The 16,287-nt window shown below is 38.3% G+C and overlaps 1 protein-coding gene across 1 annotated transcript in view; it reads right to left on the bottom strand.

Moving 5' to 3' along the window:
- Positions 1–330: 330 nt before the first annotated feature.
- The window catches only part of BRWD3 (bromodomain and WD repeat domain containing 3), a 153,704-nt gene continuing 137,747 nt past the window's right edge, over positions 331–16,287 (bottom strand). The window contains exons 38-41 of the mRNA XM_068962335.1: positions 15,553–15,716; positions 15,078–15,175; positions 11,060–11,218; positions 331–1,710 (exon numbers count right to left, since the gene is read on the bottom strand). Of these exons, the coding sequence (XP_068818436.1) occupies positions 956–1,710; positions 11,060–11,218; positions 15,078–15,175; positions 15,553–15,716 (1,176 nt within the window). The 3' untranslated portion in view covers positions 331–955. The remainder of the gene's footprint in view (positions 1,711–11,059; positions 11,219–15,077; positions 15,176–15,552; positions 15,717–16,287) is intronic.

The following is a 16,287-nucleotide window of genomic DNA, read 5'->3' as shown; positions in this document are numbered from 1 at the left end:
CTCCTTAGTTAGTAATGAATAACAGCATCTATTTTTTTTAATGTTTCCAGTAGTTGTAGTTAATAGAGGTAGCTGAGCTACTATTCAGTTATTCTTTGTGGATGAGGATTTTTCAAATGTTTAAGTTATTCTTTAAGCTACACAAGTTCTATTAATGCAATAAAATATAACAGAAAAAAGAAAAAGGATGCAAGAAACTTTTGCATTTGGCACCTTGTCTAGATTGATACCTCAAGTATTCCTTTTTAATAAAGTTAATGCACACATCAGGACACACCACAAAGATCTGCTACATATTTACAAGGCACCAACCCTTTCTCACCTTTAACATGAATTAAGCAAATCAATGAAAAGCATATTAAGAACCCTCCCACCCCCAAAAAATAACTGTAGTATAAATATATACTTCAGTTCAGTACAATTCATGAAAGTTTGGCCTGGGAAGAGTAAAATAATCCAGATCGTTCTTACAATATAGAAACTGTAAACATTTAATAGCTGCCTTTAGGATTGGTGTATTGTGCAAAAGTTATTATTACTGGTACAAGAATCAAAATGGCAAAAACAAACTATATAAAACTCTGTAAGAAGGTGCTATACTTCTGTGATACAAAAGCAAAAGAGGGATATTCCATTTAGATAAAAATGTCATGCTACTCTTAAGAAGCTGAATGCTCCCTTAATGTAGTAAATCTGTAGTGTGTCTGTGGTTTGTGTGTGTGTGTGTGTGTAGAATTTTTTTTTTTTTAATTTAAGGCCTAATGAGTAAGGCTTGTTTGAACAAATGAAGTGTGGAGATCAAAAGTCTTGAAACAAATGTATACTGGCATAATGGAAAAGCACCAATGTGAAAGGAAGCAGAAGTCCCCACACAACTTGCTTTGTAGATTTCCTGGTAAATTCCCTGCAGTAGAAGGCCATTGAATTTTTAAAATTATTTTAAATTTATTAACTGCTAATAATTCCATCCCATGAGATGGCTAACCCTGGCTTTTTCTGTCATTTTACGCACTCTGCCTGATCTGGATGTACCAAGATTCAGAGGATCTTCAGTGGACACAAAATTGTCATTATCAGAATCATCATTATATAAAACAGTCCTCCTGCCTTGGTTTCTTGTTTTAATTCGAGGCAGTCTACTGAAGCGTCCTGAAAACATAGTATCAAATTCATCATCTGTAATACGTGCACGTTTGGCTCTGGTGGCTCCTCTAGAAGCACCTCTTCCTCCTCTCCCTCTTCCTCTCCCTCTCCCACCACCTCCACCTCTTCCTCGACTGCCTCGTCCCCTGCCTCCTCTTCCTCTGCCTCCTCTACTCCATCTACCCCATCTGCCCCATCTGCCCCTTCCTCCCGTGCCTCTCGTTTTCCAGTTTCTTTTTCCATTGGCATATTGCTTTCTGAGTTTTCTTTTAGGCCTAGTTTGTATGAATTTGCTATAATCATGGTCTCCATCTACATAATCTTGATCTGTTCTGGAAGTTGATTCAGAGTCAGAATCAGAACCACAGGTACTTTCAGAACTTAAACTGGATTCTAACTCTCCACTCTCTGAGCAGGATAAATGTGATTTCTCTTTTGTTTCTTTTTTCTCTTTCTCTTCTCTTCCCATGATTTCATCTTCTTCTGATGCACTAAGTAGTTTTCTCTTGATTCCTGTCCGGGGCTCTCTGCCATCACCATTTGTAAGGGGTCCATCAAGGGAGTGATCTAAATCAAGATGAATAATTTTTTAAAGTTAAGCTTTGACACTGATAAGATGATTATTTAGCTTCAAAATTAAAGAAACAATCTATCAAAAAATATTTGGTGCCCAAATATAGATGGGGTAAAACCATACAGAGTGTTGGAGTATGAATTTAAATCTGTTTGAAATGGAAGATATTGTTGTTTAGATGCTAAGTGATGTTTGACTCATTTACAATCCCATGGACTGCAGCCTGACAGGCTCCTCTGTCAATGGGATTTCCCAAGCAAGAATATTGGAGTGAGTTGCAATTTCCTCCTCCAGAGGATCTTCCTAACCCAGGGATCGAACCCACATCTCTTGCATTAGTAGGCAGATTCTTTATCACTAAGCCACCAGGGAAGCTCCTGAAATGGAAGATATTAAGGTTTTTATTTTTGTCTGACTAATTTTTGCAGGGATGAAGGGACTGTGTAGGGATGACGGGGGATGAAAAAGCTAGGCAAAAATGTAAGGGCTTCAACTCTAGGAGGGAACATGGGCACGTGTTTAGAATAATTTTATGCATTCATTCAACAATTATTACTGACTACTTATTATCAACTAGGCATTGTTTGGACACTGGAATATGGCAATGATGAGACAAAGTATTTGCTCCTTGAATTTATATTTTAGTGTGGAAACCCTGATAGACAATGAAGCAGACAAATAAATAATTTCAAGTACTAAAATGGGTTATAAAGAAAAGGAAAAGTGGGTAAAGAAAAGAGTGTGAATGTATGTATAACAGCTAGGGAAGATTTTTTTGGCTGAGGCAGTATTTGAGAAAAAAACTGAATGAGGTGATATCTGGACTTTCACTGGAGGAGACAGAAACCAGTAAAATTAAGAGTAGAAGAGAAAAATAGGAAATGAGTTGGAGATAACAGCCAATGTAGAATTTTAAAGCTAGAGAATGACAGCATTCAATTTACATTAAAAGAGTGCTATGGTTGCTGTCATCTGAGTTAATATTAGCCATTCCAGTTCATTTTAGTTATCTGATTCCTAAAATGTCAACGTTCACTCTTGCCATCTCCTGTTTGACCACTTCCAATTTGCCTTGATTCATGGACCTAACATTCCAGGTTCCTATGCAGTACTGCTCTTTATAGCATCAGACTTTGCTTCCATCACCAGTCACATCCACAACTGGGTGTTGTTTTTGCTTTGGTTCCATCTCTTAATTCTTCCTGGAATTATTTCTCCACTGATCTCCAGTAGCATATTGGGGACCTACCGACCTGGGGAGTTCATCTTTCAGTGTCCTATCTTTTTGCCTTTCATACTGTTTATGGGGTTCTCAAGGAAAGAATACGGAAGTGGTTTGCCACTCCCTTTGAAGTGGACCATATTTTGTCAGAACTCTCCACCATGACCCATCTGTTCTGGGTGGCCCTACACAGCATGGCTCATAGTTTCATTGAGTTAGACAAGGCTATGGTCCATGTGATTAGATTGGTTAATTTTCTGTGATTGAAGGCAAGAATCCCTTAGAAGAAATGGAGTAGACATCATAGTCAACAAAAGAGTCCACAATGCAGTCAGTAGTACTTGGATGCAATCTCAAAAACAGAATGCTCTCTGTTCATTTCCAAGCCAAACCATTCAATTTCACGGTAATCCAAATCTATGCCCTGACCAGTAATGCTGAAGAAGCTGAAGTTGAATGGTTCTATGAAGACCCACAAGGCCTTCTAGAAGTAACACCCAAAAAAGATGTCCTTTTCATTATAGGGGACTGGAATGCAAAAGTAGGAAGTCAAGAAACATCTGGAGTAACAGGCAAATTTGGCCTTGGAATACAGAATGAAGCAGGGCAAAGGTTAATAGAGTTTTACCAAGAGGACACACTGGTCATAGCAAACATCCTCTTCCAGCAACACAAGAGAAGACTCTACACGTGGACATCACTGGAGGGTCAACACCAAAATCAGATTGATTATATTAATTGCAGCCAATGATGGAGCAGCTCTCTACAGTCAGCAAAAAATAGACCGGGAGCTGACTGTAGCTCAGATCATGAACTCCTTATTGCCAAATTCAGACTTAAATTGAAGAAAGTAGGGAAAACCACTAGACCATTCAGGTATGGCCTAAATCAAATCCCTAAAAATTATACAGTGGAAGTGAGAAATAGATTTACAGGACTAGATCTGGTAGAGTGCCTGATGAACTATGGACAGAGGTTCATGACACAGTACAGGAGACAGGGCTCAAGGCCATCCACAAGAAAAAGAAAAGCAAAAAAGCAAAATGGCTGTCTGAGAAGGCCTTAAAAATAACTGTGAAAAGAAGAGAAGCAAAAAGCAAAGGGGAAAAGGAAAGATATACCCATATGAATGCAGAGTTCCAAAGAATAGCAAGGAGAGATAAGAAAGCCTTCCTCAGTGATCAATGCAAAGAAATAGAGGCAAACAACAGACTGGAAAGACTAGAGATCTCTTCAAGAAAATTAGAGATACCAAGAGAATATTTCATACAAAGATGGACCTAATAAAGGACAGAAATGGTATGGATATAACAGAAGCAGAAGATATTAAGAAGAGGTGGCAAGAATTCACAGAAGAACCGTACAAAAAAGATCTTCATAAACCAGATAATCACAATGGTGTGATCATGCACCTAGAGCCAGACATCCTGGACTGTGAAGTCAAATGGGCCTTACGAAGTATCACTATGATCAAAGCTAGTGGAGTTGATGGAATTCCGATTGAGCTATCTGAAATCCTAAAAGATGATGTTGTGAGAGTGCTGCACTCAATATGCCAACAAATTTGGAAAACTCAGCAGTGGCCACAGGACTGGAAAAGGTCGGCTTTCATTCCAATCCCTAAGAAAGGCAACACCAATAAATGCTCAATCTACCGCACAATTGCACTCATCTCACATGCTAGTAAAGTAATACTCAAAATTCTCCAAGCCAGGCTTCAACAATACATGAACTGTGAATTTCCAAATGTTCAAGCTGGTTTTACAAAATGCAGAGGAACCAGAGATCAATCAAATTGCTAACATCTGTTGGATTATCAAAAAAGCAAGAGAGTTTCAGAAAAACATCTTCTGCTCTATTGACTATGCCAAAGTGACTGTGTGGTTCACAAGAAACTATGGAACATTCTTCAAGAGATGGGAATACCAGACCACCTGACCTGCTTCTTGAGAAATCTGTATGCAGGTCAGGAAGCAACAGTTAGAACTAGACATGGAACAACAGATTTTCCTAATAGGAAAAGGAGTATGTCAAGGCTGTATATTGTCACCCTGCTTATTTAACTTCTATGCAGAGTACATCATGAGAAACGTTGGACTGGAAGAAACACAAGCTGGAATCAAGATGGCCGGGAGAAATATCGATAACCTCAGGTATGCAGATGATACCACCCTTATGGCAGAAAGCGAAGAAGAACTAAAGAGCCTCTTGATGAAAGTGAAAGAGGAGAGTGAAAAAGGTGGCTTAAAGCTCAACATTTAGAAAACTAAGATCATGGCATCTGGTCCCATCACTTCATGGGAAATAGATGGGGAAACAGTGGAAACAGTGACAGACTTTATTTTGGGGGGCTCCAACATCACTGCAGATGGTGACTGCAGCCATGAAATTAAAAGATGCTTACTCCTTGGGAGCAAAATTATGACCAACCTAGACAGCATATTAAAAAGCAGAGACATTACTTTGCCAACAAAGTTTCATCTAGTGAAGGCTATGGTTTTTCCAGTAGTCATGTATGAATGTGAGAGTTGGACTATAAAGAAAGCTGAGTGCTAAAGAATTGATGTTTTTGAACTATGGTGTTTTAGAACACTCTTGAGTCCCTGAACTGCAAGGAGATCCAACCAGTCCATCCTAAAGGAAATCAGTCCTGAATATTCATTAGAAGGACTGATGTTGAGGCTGAAACTCCAATATTTTGGCCACCTGATGTGAAGAACTGACTCATTTGAAAAGACCCTGATGCTGGGAAAGATTGAAGGTGGGAGGAGAAGAAGACGACAAGAGGATGAGATGGTTGGATGGGTCACTGACTCAATGGACATGAGTTTGGGTAAATTCCGGGAGTTGGTGATGGACAGGGAGGCCTGGCGTGCTGCAGTCCATGGGGTCGCAAAGAGTCGGACATGACTGAGTGACTGAACTGAACTGAACTGAGGGTTGCTGTGCTATGGCAAATAGATGTGGAAACAATGGAAATAGTGACAGACTTTATTTTCTTGGACTGCAAAATCACTGCAGGTTGTGACTGCAGCCATGAAATTTAAACAAACTTGCTCCTTGGAAGGAAAGCTATGACTAACCTGCTGCTGCTGCTGCTGCTAAGTCGCTTCAGTCGTGTCCGACTCTGTGCAACCCCAGAGACGGCAGCCCACCAGGCTCCCCCATCCCTGGGATTCTCCAGGCAAGAACACTGGAGTGGGTTGCCATTTACTTCTCCAATGCATGAAAGTGAAAACTGAAAGTGAAGTTGCTCAGTCATGTCCAACTCTTAGTGACCCCATGGACTGCAGCCCACCAGGCTCCTCCGTCCATGGGATTTTCCAGGCAAGAGTACTGGAATGGGGTGCCACTGCCTTCTCTGATGACTAACCTAGACAGCATATTAAAAAGCAGAGACATTACTTTGCTGACAAAGGTCCATCTAGTCAAAGCTATGGTTTTTCCAGTAGTCATGTATGGATATGAGAGTTAAATCATAAAGAAGGTTGAGTGCCTCAGAATCGATGCCTTCGAACTGTAGTGCTGGAGAAGACTTAGACAGTAAGGAGATCAAACCAGTCAATTTTAAAGGCAATCAACCCTGGAATATTCAATGGAAGGACTGATGCTGAAACTGAAATTCCATTACTGTGTCCATCTGTTTCCAAGAGCCAGCTCTTTAGAAAAGAGCCTGATGCTGGGAAAGACTGAAGGCTGGAGGAGAAGAGAATGACAGAGGATGAGCTGGTTGGATGGCATCATCACTGAGTCAATGGACATGAGTTTGAGCAAGCTCCAGGAGATGATGAAGGACAGGGAAGCCTGGCATTCTGCAGTCCATGGGATCGCAAAGGGTTGGACACGACTGCTTGACTGAACACTGATGGTTGCTGTTCAGAGAACAGAACAGAGAAGGGGCAAGATTGGAAGCATAGATCAATTGACAGTACACTGTAATAGACATGTTATGTAAGATATTATGAGAGATTTACCAATTGAGGTGATGAGAAGTGACTGGATTTACATATTTCCTTCTGGAGGAGCTATCAGAACCACCATTTATAGTTCAAACTGACAGGAATTGTTGACTGTCTGGATATGAAGTGTTAATCAAAAAGGAAAGTCAACTCCAAGGTTTTATGTATGGCCTGAATAACTTGGTGGATGCTGGATATATTTTGCTTGGTTAGAGAACAATGAAGGAGAATAGGTTTGGGCAAGCTGTTGAAAAAAATAGAGATTGCAGATTTAAATACTACTAGAAATCTTAAAGCATTTTAAGAAGAAAAAGAAAATCAGGTGGATATAGCAGTCTAGAAATCAAGGGAGACCAGAATAGAGCTGGAGATATAGTTTTGGAAATTTTCAGTAAAGAAGTAATATTTATGGTGAAAAGAACTGAGAAAGCTCATCGAGAGAGCAAGAAGGTAGCTGAGGACTGAGACTTGGTATATTCCAACATTTAAAAATAAAAAAAAAAAATATTTGGCAAAGATAAGCAGGGTAGGAGGAAAACAGGAGTGGACTGGAAAAACTGGAGAGAACAAAGAGTAGGGTTATATGGTAATCATAATTACAAGATTGGTATAAGTGTTATGGACTGAATTTTGTGTGCCCTCCCACCTTTGCCAAATGCATATGTTGAAGCTCTAGCCCCCAATATGACTGTATTTTGAGACAGGGCCCTTATAGAAATAATTAAAATTAAAAGAAATCATAAGGGTAGATGGGCCCTAATGCACCAGGACTGGCATCCTTAGAAGAGAAAGACACACCAGTACTTTCTGGCTCTCCCTGACTGTGTATAGAGAGAAAAAGCCACATGAGGACACAGGGAGAAGGTAGCCATCAGCATGTGAGGAAGAAAGTCCTGCTGGCACCTTGATCTTGGATTTTGAGCTTTCAGAACTGTGAGAAAATAATGTCTATTGCAGATTTATGAAAAGGTGCACAACATCTCTAATCATCAGGGCAATGCAAATCAAAAGCACAATCAGGTATCAGTTCACAGCTATTAGGATGGCTAATATTGAAAAGATAAAGACTGGCAGTGGTTAAGACTACACACTTCCAATGCAGGGGGTGTAGTTTCAATCCCTGGTTGGGGAACTAAGAACCCACATGTTGCACAGCACAGCCAAAAATTTCTAAAAACTAAATAATAAAATACAAAATTGAAAAAAAGATAAGTGTTAGGGAGGATAAAGAGAAAAGGGAACCCTTGCACACTGTTGGAGAGAAAGTAAATCAGTACAGCCATTATGGAAATCAGTACAGATGTTCCCTAAAACAGAACTACCATTTGATTCAGCAATCCTACTTCTGGGCACATATCCAAAGAAACAAATCAGGATCTTGAAGCTATGTCTGTATTCCCATGTTCAATATAGCAGTATTCATAAGAGGCAAGACATGGAAACAGCCTATCTTCCTATAGATGAATGGATAAAAGAAAGGAATCCTGCCATTTACAACATGCATGGAACTGGAAGACGTTAGGCTAAGCAAAATAAGCAATATACAGAAAAAGAAATATTGCACAATATCACTTATATGTGTAATTTAAAAGAGTCATACTCATAGAGGCAAAGAGTAGGATGGTGGCTGCCAGGAGCTGGAGGGAGGAAAAATGCGGAGGTGTTGGTAAAAGGATACAGATTCAGTTATTCTGGATGAATAAATTCTGGTTATCGAATATACAGCATGGTGACAACAGTTAATACTGTATTGTATACCTGAAATTCACTAAGAGGCTACACTTTAAATCTTCTACACACACACACACACACACACACACACACACACACACACACAGTGGCTATGTAGAGGTGATGGATAATGTTAGCTTAACTCTGGTGGCCATTTCTCAGTGCATATGTATATTTAACAAAATATCAAGTGGTACACTTTAAACATACAATTTTTAAATGTCAATGGTATCTCAATAAACCTGCTAAAAAATGAGTATCTGTTGTTTAAGCTACCCAGTCTGTAGTATCTCATTGTGACCACTCATGTTGACTACTAGACTAGGTGAAAAACTATGGGGATAGCAATATGAACTATAGACAAGAGATTTAAGTGATATTAAAAAGTTGCAGAATTTAGAAAACTTAGAAAGTGACACTTATGAGGGATAAAAGGTGAGTCAAAGAACGTTGTAAAATTTTAAGCAGGATGACTCAGAAGATGACGGTGTCATTAAAATAGTGAGTGCAGAGAAAGAAGCACACTTGAAACAGAAAAATGGATGCTAAGCACACAAGGGAAACTTTTTTTAGGAAGTACTATAAATTATAATATAATTATACAAATTATATTAAATTTGATAGAACAAACAGATGTTAGGGCTAGATACATGAATTTGGAGTCATTAACATAAAGACCGGAGAAGGCAATGGCACCCCACTCCAGTACTCTTGCCTGGAAAATCCCATGGATGGAGGAGTCTGGTAGGCTCCAGACTGTGGGGTCCCTAAGAGTCGGACATGACTGAGTGACTTCACTTTCACTTTTCACTTTCATGCACTGGAGAAGGAAATGGCAACCTACTCCAGTGTTCTTGGCTGGAGAATCCCAGGGAAGGGGGAGCCTGGTGGGCTGCCGTCTATGGGGTTGCACAGAGTCAGATACGACTGAAGCAACTTAGCAGCAGCATAAAGATGACTGATGTAGTTATTAGATTTCTTTATTTGTAGAAGACAAAAAAAAGTGAGAAACTGCAAATAGGAGGCATGAAGAGCCAAAGAATAGACAAAATATAGAAATATAGGCAAAACAGAGATATACAATCAGTAGAGCATAGAAGCCAAGCAGTGGATTTCCTAGAGCAGGTAGTCAATAGCATGCAAAGATATAGAGAGATTGAGGAAGTGGGGTACTAAGAAAAGGACACTGGTTGGTCACTGAAGATTACTGGTGATTCTGAGGAGAACAGCTTTTGGGGAGTGGTGGCAGCAGAGGTCAGACTACAAAGGATAAAGGGATGTTTAGATGGAAAGAAAGAGTAGAAGCTATTCTTTCTAAAAGCTTGACAGTGAAGGAAAGGACAAAAAGAGAAGTGGCAATGAATATAAAATGTATAGCAGGATCAAAGGTGAAGGTAAAGATATAGACTGGGGAAAATGAAGGCACTAATTATTTTAAAGTAATCAGACGTTTCAATATTTGTAATATAACATAAAATATAATTTTATAATATATATTTTAAATTTACTTAATACTTTAATACTAATAAACAACTTAATCTTTCATTAAAATTTATATAAATTAGAATGTATATATTCTAAAAAAAGATATTTGTAAAAGAATATTAATCATTCTTCCAAACTTCAGATGACTACATCAGAACTTCCTCTGAACATGGTCAGGGTCTACAACATAAAGCTTGCATAATGTTCAGTATTTATAACTGATGCCCCCAGACATGGTCCAGACTGGATGTACATGATAATGAATTATTAGGTCAGTGATTTCCTTTTTAGCAATGAAAATTATTCTTCAAATGAAAGTTATATGAAAGCCCATCACATGAAATAAAAATAAAAAGAGTTGTTCTGGTTGAAAGAAGAAAGTTCTTCTGCGACTTTCTGAAATACCTCTGTGGATTACCAAGAAATAGGTAGAGCACTCTGAAAACCCCTGAATTATTGAGACAGCAGGCCCCGGAGAAAGAGAATATCTGAGTTATATAACTGGAAAACAAAAAGAAGGTTTCAAAAGTGGGTGTTGACTGAAAGAAGGCTCATTTTTCTACATAAACCCTTTGTAAAATACGGGTAGCCCTTAGAAATATTAGGCCTATTTAAAGATGATACTGATTTTTTTTTTCCTTTTTCCTTAATGTGGTTTAATAAAATGAACAATCTTAAATACATCAAACAGTCTGGGTTTTATATGCTCAGGGAAAGATCACTTTATTTAGCTTGTCTTCCCTACTCATTTTAAATTTTATTTTAAAAGACTAAGATATGTATGGAAATGTGCATATGAAATCCTATCTGACTCAAAATTGACAGTATTGAAATCCTCATTAATTTTAAGGATATGCTAATTTTTACTACCTAAATATATCAGCTTTTAAAGGGTTTGGCATAAAGGAACAAAGAATAAATGCCCTGTTCATATTTATTTCTTACCTTGCTTAATCGGTAAAACTCTATTTCGAAATGATTTGGCTTTCCCTGGGTCATGGCTATTTCCACTTCGGTTATATCCACTGAAGCTCGATGAAGAAAATGGCCCATCTGGTTCATCATCAAGTAAATACAGTGAAAGCCCTTCAGCAGCATCTGAAACTTAATATTTAAAAAAAGACTATAATGTTAACATAATTATGCTTTCATAAAAACTAAAAAGGCTGCTTTTAAAACTATAGCTCACTCAGTTATTTCACTCTAACATCAAAATTACAAGTTGATTGAAGAAAAAATATGAATATTTTGAGAACAAACGGTTTATTACATCATTAAATTTTCAGGCTCCACCCATTAACACAAAATTGGATTAAGGATTTACTAAGCATGGCCCCTCACATCAGAACAAGATGCAGTTTCTCCTTCAGTCAGTCTCTCCCATCAGGAAGCTTCCATAAGCCTCTTATCCTTCTCCATCAGAGGGCAGACAGACTGAAAACCACAATCACAGAAAACTAACCAATCTAATCACATGGACCACAGCCTTGTTTAACTTAATCAAACTATGAGCCATGCCATGTACGGCCACCCAAGACGGACGGGTCATAGTGGAAAGTTATGAGAAAATGTGGTCCACTGCAGAAGGGAATGGCAAACCACTTCAGTATTCTTGCCTTGAGAACCCCATGAACAGTATGAAAAGGCAAAAAGATAGGATACTGAAAGATGAACTCCCCAGGCTGGCAGGTCCCCAATATGCTACTGCAGATCAGTAGAGAAATAACTCCATAAAGAATGAAGAGACAGAGCCAAAGCAAAAACAACACCCAGTTGTGGATGTGACTGGTGACAGAAGCAAAGTGTGATGCTATAAACAGCAATATTGCATAGGAACCTGGAATGTTAGGTCCATGAATCAGGTAAACTGGAAGTGGTCAAACAGGAGATGGCAAGAGTGAACGTCGACATTTTAGGAATCAGAGAACTAAAATGGACTGAAATTGGTGAATTTAACTCAGATGACCATTATATCTACTATTGTGGGCAAGAATCCCTTAGAAGAAATGGAGTAGCCATCATAGTCAACAAAAGAGTCTGAAATGCAGTACTTGGATGCAATCTCAAAAATGACAGAATGATCTCTGTTTGTTTCCAAGGCAAACCATTCAATATCATGGTAATCCAAGTCTATGCCCTGACCAGTAATGCTGAAGAAGCTGAAGATGAACTGTTCTATGAAGACCTACAAGACCTTCTAGAACTAATACCCAAAAAGATGTCCTTTTCATTATAGGGGACTGGAATGCAAAAATAGGAAGTTAAGAAACACCTGGAGTAACAGGCAAATTTGGCCCTGGGGTACAGAATGAAGCAGGGCAAAGGTTAATAGAGTTTTAACTAGAGAACACAACGGTCATAGCAAACACCCTCTTTCCAACAATACGAGAGGAGACTCTACATATGGACATCACCAGTTGGTCAACACCAAAATCAGATTGATGATATTCTTTGCAGCCAAAGATGAAGATGCTCTGTACAGTCAGCAAAAAGAAGACTGGGACCTGACTGTGGCTCAGATCATGAACTCTTTATTGCCAAACTCAGACTTAAATTGAAGAAAGTAGGGAAAACCACTAGATCATTCAGGTATGACCCAAATCAAATCCCTTATGATTATACAGTGGAAATGAAAAATAGATTCAATGTATTAGATCTGACAGACAGAGTGCCTGAAGAACTACTGACAGGGGTTTGTGACACTGTACAGTAGACAAGGATCAAGACCATCCCCAAGAAAAAGAAATGCAAAAAAGCAAAATGGCTGTCTGAAGAGGCCTTACAAGTAGCTGTGAAAAGAAGAGTAGTGAAAGGCAAAGGAGAAATGGAAAGATAGACCCATTTGAATGCAGAGTTCCAAAGAATAGCAAGGAGAGATAAGAAAGCTTTCTTCAGTGATCAGTGCAAAGAAATAGAGGAAAATAATAGAATGGGAGAGATTAGAGATCTCTTCAAAAAAATTAGATACCAAGGGAATATCTCATGTGAAGGACTCAATAAAGGACAGAAATGGAATGGACATAACAGGAGCAGAAGATATTAAGAAGAGGTGGCAAGAATACACAGAACTATACAAAAAAGGTCTTAATGACCCAGATAATCACGATGGTATGATCACTCACCTAGAGCCAGGCATCCTGGAATGTGAAGTCAAGTGGGCCTTAGGAAGCATCACTATGATCAAAGCTATTTCAAATTCTAAAAGATGATGCTGTGAAAGTGCTGCACTCAATAGGCCAGCAAATTTGGAAAACTCAGCAGTGGCCACAGGACTGGAAAAGGTCAGTTTTCATTTCAATCCCAAAGAAAGGCAATGTCAAAGAATGCTCAAACTGCCACACAATTGCACTCATCCACATGCTAGTAAAGTAACGCTCAAAATTCTCCAAGCGAGTACTTCTAGATGAAGTACTTCCAGATGTTCAAGCTGGATTTAAAAAAGGCAGAGGACCTGGAGATCAAATTGCCAAAATTTATTGGATCATCAAAAAAGCAAGAGAGTTCCAGAAAAACATCTATTTCTGCTTTATTGACTATGCCAAAGCCTTTGACTGTGTGGATAACAATAAACTGTGGACAATTCTGAAAGAGATGGGAATACCAGACCACGTGACCTGCCTCTTGAGAAATCTGTATGCAAGTCAGGAAGCAATAGTTAGAACTGGATATGGAACAACAGACTGGTTCCAAATAGGAAAAGGAGTCTGTAGAGGCTGTATATTGTCACCCTGCTTATTTAACTTCTATGCAGAGTACATCATGAGAAACACTGGGCTGGATGAAGCACAAGCTGGAATCAAGATTGCCAGGAGAAATATCAATAACCTCAGATATGCAGATGACACCACCCTTAAAGCAGAATGTAAAGAACTAAAGAGCCTCTTGATGAAAGTGAAAGAGGAGAGTGAAGAAGTTGGTTTAAAGCTCAACATTCAGAAAACTAAGATCATGACATCTGGTCCCATCACTTCATGGCAAATAGATGGGGAAACAGTTGAAACAGTGACAGATTTCAGTTTTTCAGCTCCAAAATCACTTCAGATGGTGACTGCAGCATGAAATTCTAAGACACTCCTTGGAAGAAAAGTTATTACCAACCTAGATATCATATTAAAAAGTGGAGACATCACTGCCAACGAAGGCCCATCTAATCAAACCTATGGTTTTTCCAGTAGTCATGTATGGATTGAGAGTTGGACTATAAAGAAAGCTGAGCACTGAAGAATCGATGCCTTTGAACCATGGTATTGGAGAAGACTCTTGAGAGTCCCTGGACTGCAAGGAGATCCAACCAGTCCATCCTAAAGGAAATCAGTCCTGAATATTCACTGGAAGGACTGATGCTAAAGCTGAAACTAAAGCACTTTGGTGTCCTGATGCAGAGCTGACTCATTTGAACAGACCCTGATGCTGGCCAAGACTTGAAGGCAGGAGAAGAAGGGGCCAACAGAGGATGAGATGGTTGGATACCATCACCAACTCAATGCACATGAGTTTGAGTAAACTCCGGGAGTTGGTGATAGACAGGGAGGCCTGGCGTGCCGCAGTCCATGGGGTCACAAAGAGTAGGACACAACTGAGCTGAAGTAAAACTGAAACTTTCAAGCACAGAATGTCAAAAAATGTTTCCAATGTAACTACTTCTTCACATAATGACTCTTCAATTTTTATGTTGGAAAATATATTGCAGATGACTGGTCTGAGATATTTCAGATGTTAAAAATCATAAAGTCACATAATTTTAAAGGTAAATTATTTTAAAATTCATCTAGTCTTAACACCCTTACTTTAAAAATAAAGAAACTATGACCTAATATCTTACCTAGGGCCACAGGGGTAGAAGAACTAGGGGTAAAATGCAACTTTTCTATATCCAAATCCATTGCCCTTTGCATTATAAACCACGCTGCCTCTTCTATATCCTTAGTATTTAGCTAAAATACAGATCAAAAGACATATTTACCAGGAGATGAGAAAGGAGTGCTCGTCCTGGCATAAGACACTGAGGTATTCTGGTCATTTTTAGGCTGCAGCTTCATTTGCTTCTGTTTCCCTTTTGGACTATAAGTAAAAATATATAATAATGAGCAGTTTTCTCTAGTAGCAATATGTTATGATAGATAGTATGTTACAAAATGCTTAAACTAAGCATAGAAGAAACGTAATACAATTTAAATGAAATACTTCAAACTAGTAATAGGACAAAGTTAAATTTCAATCATTAAAAAAATTTTAAAAAAGGTTTTGGTATAGTAAAATTCATATAAACAGAGCTTTAGGTTACCAGCTCCATCTTTATACAGGTTTAAGAGTTCTTAAAAAAAATAAAATACCTCTTGGGTCTTGAGATTCCCTCAAAGTAGTTAATAAACTTTAAGAAGTAAGGTAATACATACAAAATGTTTTGAAAACTAAACTGCTACATCAATGTAATATACCTAGGAGCTCTGCTACTAGATAATGAACTGCTGCTGCTTCTTAGACGTTTTCTGTACCGTGGCCTTCTCCTCTTCTGACTCTGGATTGCTGACTTATATTCAGAGATGATATTTTTAATACGACTTTCAAATAAGGCAGACAATCGCAGTGTCATGCTATATATCTGCAAAGGTAGAAATTAGTCTTGTTTTACCAGCTACTTCAATATATAAAAATAGAAGTTTATAAACATGATTGAACAATATCAGCATCATCCTTTCAGACATAATATATGTGCTACTTCTACACTTAAAAAATTCTTCCTGAAGAATTAAAACAAGAAACCATTTTCACCTACAAATAATAAGGATTTTTAAAAGAGAATATCCAGTGTTGGGAAGGGTAGGAAAACACATTCTTATACATTGCTGGTGGATATTTTAACCTGAACAACTTTCTAAAGACAATTGGCTATACATGTCAAAACCCTTAAAATATACACATCCTTTGGCTAATAATTTCTCCACTAGGAATTTATCCTAAGGTAACATCAGAGAATTACACATGCTCATCATGTTCAAGGATGTTAAAGATGTTAGCCACAGCATTATCCATTTAAAGTGAAAAATTAAAAACAACCTGTATCTCTAGCAATAGGATGCTGGTTAAACAACACAAAACCACCTGTATGGTGGAATACAATGGAGACATTAAAATTTCTGTTTTCAAAAAGTAATGATAAAATTGGAAAATAT

This window comes from Capricornis sumatraensis, chromosome X (genome assembly GCF_032405125.1).
Source record: "Capricornis sumatraensis isolate serow.1 chromosome X, serow.2, whole genome shotgun sequence".
NCBI lineage: Eukaryota > Metazoa > Chordata > Mammalia > Artiodactyla > Bovidae > Capricornis > Capricornis sumatraensis.
This window is presented reverse-complemented; position numbering and strand designations above follow the sequence as displayed.